At 41.1% G+C, this 17,397-nt stretch overlaps 3 protein-coding genes across 6 annotated transcripts in view; 2 read left to right on the forward strand and 1 right to left on the reverse strand.

The window, feature by feature from the left end:
• Positions 1 to 11,962, forward strand: part of LOC120445325 — a 40,221-nt gene extending 28,259 nt beyond the window's left edge. Inside the window, exons 3-4 of one of the 2 annotated variants that reach the window (XM_039625648.1) lie at positions 225 to 243; positions 10,728 to 11,962. In XM_039625648.1, the coding sequence (XP_039481582.1) occupies positions 241 to 243; positions 10,728 to 11,570 (846 nt within the window). In that variant the 5' untranslated portion in view covers positions 225 to 240 and the 3' untranslated portion in view covers positions 11,571 to 11,962. The remainder of the gene's footprint in view (positions 1 to 224; positions 244 to 10,727) is intronic. The other variant, XM_039625649.1, reaches the window with a different exon arrangement.
• LOC120445324 (probable cytochrome P450 310a1) lies at positions 1,688 to 3,644 on the reverse strand. 2 transcript variants are annotated; one of them, XM_039625646.2, is made up of 6 exons: positions 3,096 to 3,643; positions 2,920 to 3,036; positions 2,679 to 2,860; positions 2,397 to 2,627; positions 2,069 to 2,338; positions 1,689 to 2,004 (listed from the first exon to the last, which is right to left on the reverse strand). In XM_039625646.2, the coding sequence occupies exons 1-6, from the start codon at positions 3,581 to 3,583 to the stop codon at positions 1,814 to 1,816; spliced, it is 1,479 nt and encodes a 492-aa protein (XP_039481580.1). In that variant the 5' UTR covers positions 3,584 to 3,643; the 3' UTR covers positions 1,689 to 1,813. The 2 variants fall into 2 exon arrangements, with proteins under 2 accessions (XP_039481581.1, XP_039481580.1); XM_039625647.2 differs by lacking the exon at positions 2,920 to 3,036 and having other exon boundaries at positions 1,688 to 2,004; positions 3,096 to 3,644.
• A 4,445-nt stretch (positions 11,963 to 16,407) lies between the features above and the next one.
• Positions 16,408 to 17,390, forward strand: LOC120445810. 2 transcript variants are annotated; one of them, XM_039626423.1, is made up of 3 exons: positions 16,817 to 16,911; positions 16,973 to 17,126; positions 17,190 to 17,390. In XM_039626423.1, the coding sequence occupies exons 1-3, from the start codon at positions 16,824 to 16,826 to the stop codon at positions 17,359 to 17,361; spliced, it is 414 nt and encodes a 137-aa protein (XP_039482357.1). In that variant the 5' UTR covers positions 16,817 to 16,823; the 3' UTR covers positions 17,362 to 17,390. The 2 variants fall into 2 exon arrangements, with proteins under 2 accessions (XP_039482358.1, XP_039482357.1); XM_039626424.1 differs by lacking the exons at positions 16,817 to 16,911; positions 16,973 to 17,126 and adding an exon at positions 16,408 to 16,433.
• The last annotated feature ends 7 nt before the right edge of the window (positions 17,391 to 17,397 follow it).

Consider the following 17,397-nt stretch of genomic DNA (forward strand, 5'->3'; position numbering starts at 1 on the left):
GCTAGGCAAAAACAATAAAAGCCAAGCCAAAGTCATATGTCAATAGGCTAATTAAAGGGGACAGCAGCGATCTGTTGCTTGTTCGAAATAAATGTATCTCAAAGATTGTGCTTTCAGTTCAATTGCAATCTGGTTTCGTTTTGCCATCTAAAGTTCAAAAGCACAGCACCATAAATGTGCACTTGATTAATCGATGCCATTTTCGTTTCTCTATCTCCTTGCAGTTAACCCCGAAAACAGATGGTAAGTTTATAACCCTAATTGGACAACAACTTTACATGAAAATTAGCAGTACACGGAGCATGTCCCATGGGTGAAATAAATCATAATTTATGCTAGAAGAAAAGAAAATTGTACACTCTTCGAAGTGTATAATTTAAACTGGAATTGTGCGGTTTTTCGGGCAAGGCTGCCGCTTTGAGCGCTTAATGTGGAATGAGTAATGTTAAAATGTAACCAGGACAATGGCAGCCAAGATTGCGCCAAAGGGAGTTGCCACCGAATCTCCATCGCTGTTTTCCGTCTCTCCATCTGCCCCCTCATGCAATTTATATTCGACACTTGGCTCGCCTGTTGCGAACTGGGTCAAAACATGTGAAGAGCACCACTTGCTCCTGTTGTCGTAGTCGTGCCAGTGGATTTTATCATCCTATTCCGGCCAGGGGTTTAAATTGTCCCTGGGCTGCCCCAGACTCTTACAACCCAACCCCTGTTCGTTTGATTGAATTTCAATTTTCAATTTTAATACTTCGGCCAGAGCAGGAGTCGTAAAGTTGGCCGTTGATTTCGGACTCTTTCCAGGTCATTTGTCCCGGAGAGCAAAGCCCCAGCTTAGGCTCAATTAGTTTGATGGCGTCTTTTTTGGTTGGTTTGGCTTGGGGCCGGCCAAAAGTTTTCATTAATGTAAAACACTTTACGCACTCATTAGAGTCATTTGTTTGTGACATCTCTATCTCGCATTCCGTTTCCCGGTCCGGTCTGTGGATGATAAATGTGTCCATAATGCGGCCTAATTGCGGCATCATTAGAAGCGCCTTTCGGCCCTGATTGCCACTCCTGCGAACATACTCGAATTGGATTGGCATACTGGCACACTGAGAGAAAGTAAGCTAGTGGTTAAAGTAAGTTAGTTGTTAAATGGTGGGTAATGGTGCTTTTTATGTGAACTTAAATTTTAAAAGGCAACTTCTCTCTGTTGCTTTAGTTTCTATAGAATGTTTTTATGTGCTGAATTTTAAAAGTTATTTCTCGAAGTGTTGGGCAGCAAATTGAGTGCTTGAAGTGGACAGACGGACTTGACTTTAGCATACATATTTCGGAAGACAGGAGAAGGGGCTCGACTACTGGTATTGGTATCCTGGCGGCTGTCATGTTGGATTGGCAACAAAGCAAATCAAATTTAACGATAAACTCCAATGGAAGCACATGCCTTTTCCGCCCGAGATGATATCTGCCATCTATGCCATCCCCCTCTCTATCTCACCATCTAGAATCGGGTCTTTATATCCGTCTTGGCGTAAACAACAACGGGGGCACATAGGAATGACTAATTTAATGCGTCGAGTTTGGCGTCGTGTGACGTTACGTATACGCATCGTGAGCCCCGGGACCTTTTGGCATTTTGCAAAGTTAACGAAGCGAACGAAGCAAACAAGACCAGACATATACAAAAGCAACAACAAGGACGAGAAGGGGAAACTGTGACCATAATATACTGAATTTTATTTATAGCATAATTTCAGGTGTCGCGCACACACGACAAAGTGTTGAAAAAGATGCTCAAATTAAAGAACTTAACTTAGCTTAACTTAGTTTAGCTGTAAAATTTCGGGTTTATTTCGCGTCTCTTCAATTTGACTTTCAGTCCATCTTTACTGTGTATAAGAGGAGCTGGTCGGTGGGAAACTTTAATGGTTTTCATCTGGTTCGGGTCCAATTCCAAATTAAAGTTCTGGAGTAGTTTGATCAGGGCAACTTTAATTACTAACTTGGCAAAGTTCTGTCCTGCAATTAGGATAAGGAAAATATTGTCTGAATATTTCTAGGATAGTTTGCATCCCTTACGTACCCACGCACTGTGATCCGCCAATGCCAAATCCAATAAAAGCATTGCTCTTGGTCTTTACTTCACATTGGCCCACATCATTGCCAGGTTGCTGATACCGAAGTGGCTTATATTTCATTGGCTCACTGAAATATTTTTCATCTCTATGCATGGCAAGTAAGGGAACCATCAAAGTTTTTCCCTCTTCAATTGTAAATTTTGAATTGGGAAGCGAATAGCTTTTGCGGCAAACACGTTCAATAATGGGTAAAGGCGGATATTTGCGAAGAGTTTCTGTAAATATATACGAAATATTAACACTCCCTGACGGCAAAATTAAAAATAAACATACCTTGTAAACACATATCCATATACCTAAGACCATTCAGCTCTTCAAATTTAAGCTGACCACTTTTATTGCTCAGGTCCTTTATTTCCGCTAGAAGCTTCTCCACTATTAGAGGTTCTTGCAGGATTTCCAAGAGAGTGAAGGTTAAAGTTGAAGCCACTGCATCTAGGGATACTTTTAAGAGATCCTCGGCAACTTTGGCCAAGCGTTTGATGGACAACAGCTTTTCTGCATCTGGAAACTATGAATCAGCACTGGTTTTCAAAAAAGAGACTCAAAGCTTGCCATTAATCGTGTCCAGTTGCCATTTATCGCCACAAACTTCGTTGCCATTTCTAAATCGGACTAGTAGTTGTAAAATATCTTTGCGTATCAGTCCATGATCTTCACGTAGTTCTACGCTTTGTTTTATGAGATCTCTTAAGCGGTAGGTATATGAAGATTTCTGCGGCAGTCGACCCAAGGTGCTGAGGGTTGGATTGAAATGAAGGTATGTTTAGTGGGAATTTCCATAATAGGTACTTACAAGGATTGTATAGAAGCCTGACTGTGACTCAGGTAGCTGGTCAAGATATGGTCCTTGTGCTCAAAGTTGTTAATGTCTAAGCCGTAAATCAGATTGGCAATTATGTTGACGGAATAACTGAGAGTGGAATAAATATAAACGTTATATAAGAGAAGAAAACTCCATTTGCTTCTTACACTCTGAGTTTTTGCTGGAGATCCACTTCGAAGGGGCCTCCTTGGTCTTCCTTGTCCAGCAGATGATGAATTAAATGATCACCCACTTTCTGGACCTGCCCGAACATCTCCGACAATCGTTTGGTACTGAACATGGGTGCCAGTTTCTCCAGCAGATTGAACCTGCGATAACCCGCGACATAGTCCCATTTCAGTTCGCTGAAGTGTCCATTCGATTGCTGCAGAATCGTCTGGGCCAGCTCGACATTTCGCACCAGAAGGACAGGCCTGAAGAAGCAGTAGATGCCCAAGAGCCGATCCTTGCCCGACTGGTAGGCCTCACAGATGGCCTCCACGTGTCGGAACTCCCGTCTGTATGCCTTTTGCAGGAAACTCCACGTGATCCCGGCCTTTTCCGAGGGGAATCCCCTGCGTCGCCAGTGGCTGTAAATGTGCCGAACCGAGAGGAATACCGCCGAATATAGCAGAATAGGCAACAGCAGCCACATTGTGTCGATGATGTTGCGACTTCGAGGTGCCTTGACAGACTGGTGCCTGCAATCTGGAAAACTCAAGTCGATTATGAGGCTGAGGACGTCTGCCCCGATGCAGATAATTACTGCGAGTTGGCAGGCCCTGTGCGGATGATACCGATAATGATATTGATAATGATGAAGATGCCAAACGAAATCGAAAGTCGCGTTCGACTCACCGCTCTTCTCGTCTGCCAGCGGACAACTGCAAGTCAATCTGGTCTGACCAAAATAACAAAACCGAAATTCGAACAGAATCGGGAGGAACAAATCGAACAAAAAAATTCCGGACATACTATCACATTCGGCTTCAGTTATCTCCCCGTTTCTCTGTATGGCTGTTCTGAGCGGCCTGATAGTAATTTATACAGGCCCTGGGCTGTACCATGTTATTATCAAAGGCTGGAGCCAGTTTTTGTACCCAAAAAATACCCATTACGAGGAGGTACCTATTAGGCTTTGAGTCAACAGAAGGGACACAACTTTTTCAAACATTTTTTACTTATTAAGAAAAGTTTGAGACACGGTAATGCATTGTAAAATATTTAGAAAAATGAAATGTTTATCTCTTTCAATACTCAACAAATTAATTGGCATTAACCAGTCTATACTACTTAGTTGTGGTCATTCTTTTGTTCCTAAGTTGAAGATGCAGCACTCTGCATCACTTTTTTCATTTCATGCTCCCATCTGACAAATGTAGTCTGATTTATTGTATTTGTTGATAAGAATATTTACTATTTTAAAATAGCGACGTCATCGGCGTCGCCTCAATGGATTTCGATGGGAAGCATTATCAATGGATCTTGGGGCAATGATTCCCAATGCGGTTAAGAATCTCCGGGTAGAACAAAAGGTGAACACTTGACAACAAATTCTCAAGGACAGGTAACTAGATTATCAAAATCTGCATAACACGAGTGCGTAATTTATATGTGTATTATTCCAAGTGATTTAAGATATTCAAATCCCTGACAAGTCATGATTAATAAAAAGGAAATAGTCAATCAAAGAAAGCCCACAGGCTTACCACTCCCATTGACTCACTTCCCTTCATTTATTGTTTTGTAATTTGAGACTTCTGTTACCACGTTGGGAGCCAGGCTTTCATAACTATTGGTGTGTCAATCATTAATTCCATTACGCATAACGAAGTCTCTCTTTTTGCCATGGCTCTATCGAGCAATTAGAGTTTTAGCCAAGTTGCCTCGAAAGTGTCAGTTTCAATGCCTAACCAAGTGAATCAAGGCAATTTGCCATCATCCACTTCACTACTCGGCGACAAGGGGAAGTTGTTAATCACGCCCATTGCATGCCGAAGTTGAAAAAAATGTAAATTGTGTAAAAGGGTAGCAAAAAAGAGGCTAAAATGCATTGCAGTTGTTGCTGTTGTCGCACCGGAGGCAATTTTCCACAGCAATGGAGTAAAAGGGGATCCTACAGGTAACCACTTGTTGCTGCTCCACATAATTGACGTGGACTGTGGGAATTTGATTTAAATGAGCCCGTGTATCTCTGCTAACATATTTATGTATCCGACTCGAAGTCGTTCTACATAATTTCCCACAACTATGTTGCAGTTTGGGTCACAAGTTCATTGGGTGGGCCATTCAATGGATCCTTTTCAATTGAGAGTCTGCCAAAAGCAATTTCAATATTGCTTTATTGGTTTGGCAGACTCCAGCCGATGGCTTCTGCCAACTCATGACAGCAACAGCTTGTTGCCGTGGCTCATCAGCAACATGGCTAGCAGCAGCAGCAAGTCATGCCACAAATTGAATGAAGTTGCCAAATACAAGTACAGAAGAACTTTTTTTAAAGGCTATTCAATGACTTGTCATATCCTAAAGACATTTTACCAAACGTCACGATGATGTTATTAACAATGGGTTTCAAATTAAAGGTTTAAAATTTAACAGGATACAGGTAATTACAGAGAATAAGCTTGATGAAACCATGAAATCTCACTTTAATTAACCGTTTATTAAAATTAATTTGAAATAAATTATTAATAAAATATTGCGCTCATTGCTTTATAATACAACCCACTTGAACTATAATAAAAACAATAAATATATGCATTGAAGGCCATTTGAATTCTGCATAAAAATGTTAAGCAGCTTATTCGGATTTGGTTTTTTACTAGCTTTTTTGTTAACCTTTCTTATTTTGTCATATCCGCCCTCTCAAGCGCATATTTATTGGCTTTTAGTCACCGAAGTGAACAAATGTTTAAAAATGCCTGTGATTCACAATGTTCACGTACACGAAGTCATAAAGCATTTGTTTAACATTAAGTCATAAAGCGTTTGTTTTGCATTATTGCTAACAGACACGTGTCAATTAACTTCCATGTGCTGTTCATATTCCCACAAATAAAATCTAATTATTCCACGACTCGTTGAAATAAAGCTGTATATATTTCCCTACCTAAATACACGGTCTTGCTGTGCGTTTTTCCTCCGAAATATTACGTAAACATTGTATTCGCCATTTCAATTTGGTCATAAATCAAAACTTGCTCCCCAGAGCGCAATGAAACTTGAGTGAGAACCATAATGCATGTAGAGAAAGGTGGCGTAAATATACAAAATAAATTGGGAAATCAAAACAAGAATGTTAAATATACATTTTGTATTGTAGAGCTTGGTTACATATCTGTTTTATTATTTACTGCCTTAGATCAGCAATATGGCTAATTATTAGATATTAATATTTGGTATTAAGGCCTATTAATTAGTATTCTTTTATTTCATTAATAAAATTGGCTTTTGAACGCAAATTTATTTTATTTAAGTGCAGAAACGACGTAAACGAAACTTGTTAGTCACTTGAAGGCAATAGTCTAGAGCTCCTTCCTCCGCCCCTCCATCGTTTTGCGAAAATTTCCTTGAACAATGGCAGAGCTTTGTATGACAGTTTGTTGTTCTCGTCAACGGCGAAGTTCATGAACAAATGCTAAAAAGCGAACTGGAAAAATAGTATATGCTCGCCTTTATATATTTACATGCAAATTACTCATTGAGAAGATGAGTGCAACGGGCGGGGTAGATGAGATCTGGGTTTGAGTGACAAATTTGCATGTTTATGCGAAAAAATATTCGGTTGTTATTATGAAAATTTTCCGTTTCTTCCGTTTGCCAAGTGTTAGCAACGCAGGGAATGTGGGATTTTGCGAACTGCGGCCACGTCAACTTATCTCCTTCCTCTGCATTTGAAATTGAAGTTGGCTTCCAGAGACGGACGAGGATATGTCATCAGAATGCGTGGTGTAAATTTGGGTTTTAATAACAAATTCAATTTGACTTGAAGCAGTTTTTGATCCACATACCATACGTGCGAACTGCGCAGCAAATGCGATAATTGCTTGTCCTCGGAAAATGGAAAGGAGCCAGCAAAACGAGAGGTCAGGCGAGACGAGAGGCTTTGTGCATTTTAATTGAATTTTTCCCCGCATTTTCCTGCTACAGCCGCTATATGTGCATGTTGAATTATTTTGTTTGCCGCCGACCGTCACAGAAAAAATTAAATCACAGCACGTTTGCTCTTACGCGCTGCCACTCCTGCGCGGATGCACTTGAGTGAGTTTCCATAAAGCGCAGGTCGGGGGAAAACAAACTGGAAACAAATCAGAAATTAACATAAAGGCCTCAAAGCCAACCATCCAAACAACTTGTATCTGTTGCTCATTTTTTTGTTGTTCCATTTTTTGAACTGGGCATTGTTAGGCGGCCACGCCCACGCCCACCTCCCGGCTAACGGTTTCAATTGTAGTACATGCACGGCAATTTGTTTGATTTCTCTCTGACTCTGCTGACATGTCCAACATTTTCACTGACCTGTCCCACGATGAAAAGCCTTGGTTGTGTGGGATTTTCCATCCGTCTGCACCACACAGAGGAAAAGCATGTCGATTTCTTATGGTTCCCCACTTGTTCTCTCTAATCCGAAGTTTCAGATCGCAGGTCTCGTGAAAAAGGCGTTTCTGGTGCTTAATAACATTTTAGGTAGCTTCTTAGTATTTCATTTACATTTTCTGCTTTCAATTTTTCCTGTGTAGGCGTCTATTGACATCTGAAATTACTTTTCAGCCCCACCCACCATTGATTTATTTCGTTTATTTCTTACGCCTGTCAATTTCAAACATTTCTCAACTGACACAAATAAAGTGAAATATGAAATTTTGTGACAGTTCTTCAAACATGTTTTCACCAAAAATCCCCCGGGGCTTTGGTTAGATGCCCTCGCTTGACCTGCAAAAGATTTTGTCATTTTAACCGAGTATTGTTTTTGATTTTAAAACATTTTCATATATTTGTTTGATTTATTTAAGCTGACACATTAAATGAACACAATAGTATGTATGCATTCTCATTTATTTATGCCAGCCGATGCTGTACTATTTATCCCACATTAAAATTAAAGTTCATATAAAAAAACTGTCTTACATATTTTTCATGAACCCCCCAATGAATTGTTCACATTTTTATAGGTACATATAGTATTACGATTATTGCCATAAATAACAGCAAGCCTTTTGCTTGCTTTCTTTTTTATCTCCCAATTCCCTGGTTGGCTTTTGCCTATTATTAGCTTAAAGTACATAACAGGCCATTAATAAAATCCGAAATCATGGCAAACGGGTAGAACACAAATTACGCATACGCCGCGTGGTACGATACAAACTTGACATTGAACTTGCCGCTTGCGTTCGATATTCCGAAGGCCATTCGAGGACCGGTGGCGACAGCTGGGGTAACATTAAATATTCATTTGGCAGTCGGCTGCCTTGACAACAATAAAAAGTGGCCCCAACAGGGTCGAGAAAAGATATGGCGAGAAAGGGACAATATTTTTAATTGTTTGACCAAAATGTTCGATATACATAGACCGAACGTCCCTCTGCTCTCTGGGGGTGCAAGATATCTTGTTTGGTTGTTTCCTAGGGACGTTGATGGGTGGTCGTAATGAAGCCACATAAATCTCGGCACTAAATATATTTGCCAAGTTCGGGGAGCTGGGGATGTGGGGCAATTAATCTTATGCTGGCAATATATATAAAAGTTTGCGAACAGCAACTGACAAAAATCTCTAAGCTGATGGTTAAATATATGAATTTGATGCAAAGTATAGAACTCTTTTAATAGAGTACTATAATTTGTAAGACATTAATTTCAATATATATATTTAATTATAATTCGATAACTTGATGATTTTTTTTAAGTTGTAAAAAAACGAAACACTTGAATCATAGTCTTAATCAACCACAAAAAGAATTGTTATTGTAGATATCTCCTGTTGCTAATATTACGCCTCTGACTGTAGCCGGAAACTTTTTTTGGCAGGCCAGGACACGTAAAAAAACACTCAAGGGAGGAAAGTCGTTTGCCTTTTGGGAAAACGGGCAGGGGACATCCGCCGGCCACAAAGTAATAGCACAATAAATGTGCATCAGGCAGCCAGAAATCACCGCAGTTAGGAGGCTCCGCTTTCCCCTGTGCGTGTAAATTATAGATAACCGTGTTAATGTTGCAGTGCCACTCCTCCTTCTGCCCGCCTCCCGCCGAAATGCTTCTTTGAACGGCGACAGACCCCAAACAAACAAAGTTGCCTGTGAAAAGTTTTTGGCCCTGCCAGAAGTTGGCCAAAAGTGTGCCAAAGAGCTTCAGCGGATGCGCGATACATTTCCACAGGAACTTCCTGCGTGTCCTGGACAAATTCTCCCATCCTCCCTGTTGAAGTGTGAGGAGCTTTCTTAGTTATTCCCGCGAATTTGTTGATTATTATTTATTGGAGCTGCCGTCGGGGCATTGACAACTTTAAAACGCGTTCAAGTGTTTATCACTTTCGTTTTTAGCACTTGCCGTAAATTTCCCGCTTCCATCCGCTCTGTTTTGGGAAAATTAGCAATTTAAATAATTTAATTACGCCGTGACCTGCAATTTGCGGCGCTAATTAAAACGTGCCAATGTCCACGTGCCTCGACTAGCTTTTCTGGTATTTGAGTTAGAGGAGCTAACGAAATTTGAACGCTCCATATTCATTAGTTATGCGCTTTGCCTCTGAATTTGTTTGCCTGTAAGTACACGTAGTTTTCGGTTACAACTTTTTTAAAGGTATTTGCATAGAACGTGAGTTCTTTGAAATGTAAATTTGTTCGCCTGCTCATGCAAATGTATCATTCTGTGTATGAGTCCTAATTGGTTTTGGATTTTGGTTTTATTAGCCTACAACGTAAAATAGACTGTCACAGTGAAAAATCGGCGGAAAATATAGAAGTTACATTAATTTGTATGCATTTTTCAGCTAATTACACACTTTGTGCTAAACAAAACTTTTTTGAACTCTTTTGTTTGTAAATATTCACTTAGCACCAGCCGATTAAACTGAATGAACAATTACTCACATTGTCAATTGTATTTAACCATTTTTGAACTTGCTAAGTAAATGAAATTTGGCAAATTGTTCATTGAGCATAAATTTGTGTATTATGTTGCTTGTTTACGATTTGAGTTTCTAGAGCGGAAATTGATTGTGTTTAATTTCCAGCACAGCGACCACAATGAAAATGTATATAAAATTTTTTTTTTACTTGGCAGCAAATGCAGCAGGGCAACAAAGTAAATAAAAAATTAGAGAACCAGAGAATCCGAAACTGAAACTCGTGTTGCGACTGGGAATTGTTTTACGCGGTATTTGTGGGCTTCGAGGGTATATTGTATTTGCGCTTTATTCAGATATTCATGTCATGGATTGGAAATACCACTACAAGCGTATTACACACTTGTTTTATTCAGTTCACGCGGCATATTCGATAATTGATTATTTTATTAAGATCATTACAATTGTGTTGTGCATTTAAAATGATTTTCTCCTAAAAAGTGCACTTTTCGGGTCAATTATTGAGAGGGTTTCCAATCGTAAACCGGGTATCTTATAGTCGCGTTTCAAATATAAGTTCCATTTGTTTTTATTGTCGGTTGCCAACTTTGCGAGGTGGCGGAAAATGGCAAAAGAGAATTGCATTAACTCCACTTGAAGCGAAAACCACAGCCGAAAAGCTTTTGCCACAGAAATCTAATTTAGCACTCTCTCCCTTCTCTTCTCTTTGTTCAACTAGATGTCGCATCAACTGCAGCAGACACGCCGCCGATTGGGCTCCGTTAGCGATTCGGCGCCACCATCGGAGTCCAGCGAGGGCACGGGCTCCTCCCTGGAGCCCCGGGAAGAGCTGATCCTCCATCCGGACTGGTCGGCCCACTCGCATTCGTCGGCACAGAGAAGCAGCGCCCATGGAACCACATCGCTGTACAATGCCTCGGATATCGATGCGGATACCATCAGCACAGACACCACTAGCAACACAAATCTATCGGACTACGAGCGTGGGCAGGTGGAGAGTTTCTTCGGCGGATTAGGCACCGAGATATTCGTGAGCGGCGCTTTGGCCAATCTCTACGAGGGAACCGGAAACGATGGCGACTGGCGTTTGGTGTTCACTGGAATACCGGTGATACTTCACGACAAGGGAAACTCCAAGGCCAGAGCTATACCCAGAGTCACTCTGGTTCTGGCGGAGAGGGGCTCCTGCTTCGCCCTGTGGTCGGATAGGATTGATAACTTGTCGAACTACCGAATCGCGGGTCCCTCCTTCCACACCATGTGCCGGTCCAGCAATCATCAGCAGATGATTGGCTTCAGTTTCGATTCCACGGATGCGGCTAGCGAGTTGTGGCAGCACGTGGAGCGGTTGGTCAGCAATCCGGATAATGAGGCTCTAACCGTGGCCGGAACCCGGAAGCCGAAGAAACAGAAGCGCGCCAAGCCGGCTCCCTTGCCACCAAAGTCACAGATTTCGCATCCGTGCCAGTTCCACCACGTGACCAGTGTGGTGAAGGAGGACAGTGAGCGGTACTACAGCATGCAGGCCTTCGGACCCCCCAATCCACAGCAGCATCGTTGAGTAGGGTCGGGCGCGTGGATCTGGAACAGGAGCGCCCTATGGTGGCAGAACTGAATCTGCCTCGAAGTACCCAGCAACCCAACAACCACGACAAAAATCCAGCAAAACCCCCTTAGTTCGTATGGCTAGTTATAGATCCATTTGTTATAGGCCTAAGTTATGCCAATGTGTGATCCGAGCACGGAACTCGGCCAACACATTTATCTGTGATACGATTTAGGCGTCTTTACTTTAGAAGAGGATACTGATAATACAATTTGATAAAGAGCATTTTTAAACGATGAACATAGCAAATGGAGCGAGAACTTTTGCAAGTTATTTGAGCATATTAAACGATTAACGTTTGTCGATAAGCAAGTTTTTGTAAAACCTTTTCTAATATCACGCATAGACACATATACCCTTATGCATAATTATATTCGTACCATATAGTCCTGATATCTATCGAGTAATCTGTATGTCCACACTCGCAGGCACTGCGAATGATTTTGATGCCTGAAAAGCTTGCTTTCCTATCGGATTATTGACTAAGCCCAGACAGAGATACAAAAACTGTTTTTTGAAATCTATGTATCATATTACACACATTATTATATATATGCTATATTACACCTATCTATATATTATATGTAGCTCTAAGCACTACATCATAGCCACTTGTCTGTATATCTCTGAACTTCATATTTTGCCTGTGCAAAACAATCGCGAGAATCAAATAAAGCTGACAAAAAGAGCCAATTAAATGTGAAAATTATTCTTTATTGGCTTGTTTTAGAGGTAATCTAAATCACTTAATCAGGTTTCATTTTAAAATGCATTATTTAAATAATCAGATTATTGGCAGAGCTAGATTGTGTGTATAAAAACCAAAGTTAATGATGAAAATAATTAAAAGCCAAGTGTGTTAGCTGTAGGTTTCTGGTGTGGTACTTCCAATTTGTATATTAATTGTTTGCAGAGGCTTTTGAAAGTGCAATCAAATGAGATCAACTTCCATCAATTCGAATTAATCCCAGCTCTTTGGCAAGCTCTCCAAATTCAATGACATAATCTAGCATATCAAACTTCCATCATTTACCCCCATGACTCAATTACTTTCCATTGAATGCATCGCCAATTACAATAACAATTTAAGCCGTTACGATTGGAGAAGTGAGCCCGCATAATGATGCGGCCACGGAGCACATACTCGTACACCCGTGCATATGAAGATATAGGCATATGGATGCTGCACCGAAGCGGGAGCTGATTCTGTTTCTGATTGACCGATGGTAGCTACGGCCATAAATGATGTTGCGGTGCACTCGGGTGACACTCCAGCATCCAGCAGCACTCAACTCCCCTTTTGGCCAATTGCACAGGCGCGCTGAATATTTATGCTAATTAAGACACATCGAGTGGCAGCCAAGAGTGGTGGACAGTCTCTTGCATTTTATGGCCGCTTTTCGTTTTATTGTTTTATGTGTGCATCGCCATTGTTAATGCGACTGTGGTGAGCATTTAATATTTCATGTCGGACAATTAAAATAGCAACAATTTTTGCTTGCCACTCTGTTGAATAATGTGTGCAGTTATGCCGACTTGGCCAACAACCCGACTCCCAGGCGGACTCCAAATGGATGGGCATCCATCTCGCTGATGCAATGGAAGCGCAATTGTTTCGCTGCCAGGCGACACTTGATTCCCACAGCAGAAAGTCTAATTAAGTGCCGACCTTGATTAAGTGCGAACAATGCAGGGGAATTGAAACAATGCGGGGAAATGGGTTAAACACCAGTTAAAGTACATGGAGTGGCGGCGCGGTCTCTAGATCAAGTCATATTATGGGTCGGTGCTCAGACTGTACTTTATATATCATACAATTCAGATTAGACAAACTGCTACCAAGGCACTCACTATTTGGCCAACTGGGTTTTAATAATTGGCAACGCGTAAGTCTGGCATTAATATAAACAGGAGAAGTGAAGTAAAAGTGCTTGGCTATATTGAGGCTCTCGAAATTAATCGATTTCGCTTGTCATTCATGAGTTTTATTGGCACTCTGTGTTTATCCAATCCGTGTTTATCCCTCAAAACCCATCATACTCCCCCGATTTCCATGCAAAATACAAACCAAAGCGATTTAATCAAAAACATGCTAAGCCGGCAAAAATTCAGTTTAGCATTCAAATTCGCATTGGTCGATGTGTGTGTAATGGCCAATTCACTGGTTGCATTTTTGATCCGGCCAAAGACTTGTATTGGCATTGTCCGCAAGCGGAGCAACCAGACTAATGGCAAAAGCAATCCCCATGATTCCGCAGCTGCCATTCCCCAGTGCGGAGAACTGATCCCTGCCAAAACATGCAGATTCATGGACAAAGCCATTCCTAACTCAACTCACAACTCTGTGGAAAAATTCAAAAATTGCATTTGCGTTCAGTTTCGAAATGGAGATTGCCCCCACGCAAAATATGCACAGGGAAAAAAATTCTTCAGTTCAATTAAACTAAAGCGGGTTTATAAAAGACGGTGGATAGTAATGACGATTACAGCCTAGGAAATTAGAGTAACATAGTTTCTTTCAAAAGTAAAACATTGAATTTTGCGCCCATTTTAAAAGTATACATGTTCTATCCAAATTTCGAATTTTATAGGTACCTAACATTTTTTTGACTGTACCAGTTTCTATTTCTATTTGGCTGTGGGTGCATGGGTGAGCCGCAAACATTTTTATTTATTTTAGTTGACTAGTGCAAAAGTGCGGCTTAATTGTTGCCACAAACAATAAGCGGAAGCTTGTGGCTCTAACAAATCTCGACAAACCAAACCGAGGGTGATGGCAAGTTGGCCAAAATGTCAATGTAAGCCCACAATCGACAGCATTAAAATCATCTCAGATGCCAGTCAGGCACCCACCATACGATGATGAAAATGATGATGATGATGCTGCTAGTGACTCTTTTGTGCTAGAAAAAATACCATTACACCCCAAAAGAAAAGTAGAGGTTCTACTTCAAGGTAAGGCGTCGCCAGAGGTTTCAGATCCATTCCTGCACTTTCCTCCTCATTCTTTATGGCAGCTTTTCAACGCGTGTTCTGTATTTGTAAACAATTTGGAGTGACACCAAAGGCACTTGTGACCTTCCCAGTCCGCCTTTTATTCCACCCATCCAGCTTTTGTGCCGAGCACACGTATATTTATTTTGGACCCTGCACCACACGCATCATGTTTGGCTTTGTGGACTTAAACTTGTCCGCATTTCCATAGTTTGTGTCCTAGTTTTGGCTTGGCAACGCATTTCAAATGCCACTTTCCTGAGGGTAGCAAACCCAAAATCCCAACCACTATTGGAGCTGACGAAAATACGCATAAAGTGCCAATTTAATTTGAATTGCATACAATTTTAATCCATATTTCCCAACAATTTTGCACTATTTTTATTTGCTTTTGATTTGTCTGAATTGGATTCGAAAATTCAGGCTTTACTAAATGGGCTTTGTGCTATGAAAATTTGAAGGAGGTTTAAATATACTTACAAACTATTCTAATGTTTTGTATTTGAGTCCATTGAACTATAGCTAACAAAGTGAATCTAAATACCTCCTCCATTTACATAATTTAGTTCCTGACAGACGGCCAATTTGTTAAGAACGCAGAGTGCTAAATCAAATTCTCAACGATATTAATTATGGGCTAGTCCACCTCCTTCTTCTTTTCCCGATTTGCAGTCTGGCTTCTCTTGCGGCTTATGCCACACCTGAGTGACTGCGACTCTAATGGCCGCATCTCCTCCACTCTGGAACTCCTCCTGCTCCAACTTTACCTCCTCCTCGCAGCGAAAGATCAAAAGTCGCCAGAAGACACGGAGCGGGGATGCAGAGGTAGCAGATCAAAGAGTTCAACCTGTTGGAGAAGAGGAAGGAACTCAATTGCAAAACGAAGCGAAATGCACTCCCCGCTGTTAGCAAGTCACACTCCTAGCTCATGTGGCAAGATCGGGCTGAAAATAAGCGGCAGAGGCCACAGGCACACATGTGGCAACCAGCACCACCCGCCCGTCCCCTCATAAACATGTTTCTGGATATGTTTGTCTTCTGATCACTGTGAGAAATTCGTTCGAAAATGAGAACAAATCCCAGAAAAATTAAATTAACAAATTAAAGATATTGATGAATAATAGTGTCAGCTTCGTTGGAATTTCAAATGAATAACATATAGTCATATATTGACTTAAAACATAGCTATAGTAATAATCACATTCGAAATATATATATGTATATATACATTAGTTTGTTTTATAAATTAATAAATATAAATATAACTAACTGATAAAAGCATTTTCTGCGACTGTTTATGTTCTTTGTGCAGCCGGGATTCCTCTCTCTTGGCCACGGGAACTGGAGGAAGTCAAGCGAGGCGATCTCGACGGCCAAGTTCATTGCTCTGGGTGTCGTCTGTGGCGAGTCTGTGGTGCAAGTGGTGTGGATGGGGCGGGCATTAGTTACCACTCACGTGTGTTGTGTAATTTCGAGCATGCAAAAATATGCATCTTGATTGTCGTTGACGACTCTTCAGTGGGATTGCCATGTAGATCCACATTAAAAGCGTTTACTGAACTTTTGATTAATTGCACATTTCCAGGCGCCACCGTTTGCCTTGCATATGAACTTGGTCCGGAAAACGGGTTGCATGTGGGGCAGTCAATTTTGATTTATTTGACAGTCTCCCGAGATGCAGCAGGCGGTACAATGCGTTCGACACTTTTCCCATTTGCATAATTCCGCCGATGGTGCAGGTCGGTGGAACTGGTGAAATAATGGCCAGGCAAGTCAATCAACCTGGCTTGGGTCTGGAATGATGTGGCCACTTTTGTCCAGCAGGTGAGCGACCGACCAAAAGTGTTTAACCATGTTGTGATATTATGACCAGATATCTGTATTATCTTTGATGGGTCTGATAAGTCTGTTTAAAACTAAGCATTCTTCTACAGCTGAATTAATGCTTCTCTATTACAATTATCCACCTAGCGGCTACTCTGAGAACTACTTACAAGCAGCGCTCTGGTGGCTAATTTCGGAAACTGTAAACTATACATGTAGATAGTGCTGGCACCGTTTCTACACAGATGTAGCTAAAAAAAAAAGTCAGTAAAGGTTCGCAGAAAAAAGTAATGGCACACTATTATTTACACTAAGTATTAATATCAAATGAGTGTTTTTCCTAAGGTACTTTAATGGAACTTTCATCAGTTTGCCTTCGATTGCGTTAAAATGAAGTTCATATTTCTGTGTATGGTAGCTTTCATTTTAGTGGCGTGTGTGGAGTCCATGATATTTGTGAAGATACTGCACAATGATAGTAATGCCTTCAGAAAGCTTAATATGTATGAATGGTGAAATTTGTTTAAATACCTTGGTAGAGTACCCCGGCCAGTGCTACCCCATTCATGTTCGAGTGGGTAAAAAGAAGAAATACGATGTTTTTGCCCTACAACCTGGCGAGGAAGTCAGTGACCCAAACACCTGCGGCGTACAGGTCTGCATGACCGCCGCAGGACTTACTTATGTGTACTAGTAAGATCGATCCCATATGAAATTATTTACCCTAATATATATGATATCCAAACTATTTTCCAGTTGTCCTCGCACTTTGCCGAGCAGTGGCTGCCAGGACGATGAAGCCATGGACACGTTGCTAAAATTCCCGGAATGCTGTTGGACTTGTGCCACCAGTAGGGATTGCGATGAAAGCGAGTCCTTTCCTTCTTATCCGTATCCCCCCAAAATTAGAGATGATCAGCCAGCTTAATTATGCCAAATTATTTATTTTCAGAGAAACACCGGA

Source organism: Drosophila santomea, chromosome 2R (genome assembly GCF_016746245.2).
Source record: "Drosophila santomea strain STO CAGO 1482 chromosome 2R, Prin_Dsan_1.1, whole genome shotgun sequence".
Lineage (NCBI taxonomy): Eukaryota > Metazoa > Arthropoda > Insecta > Diptera > Drosophilidae > Drosophila > Drosophila santomea.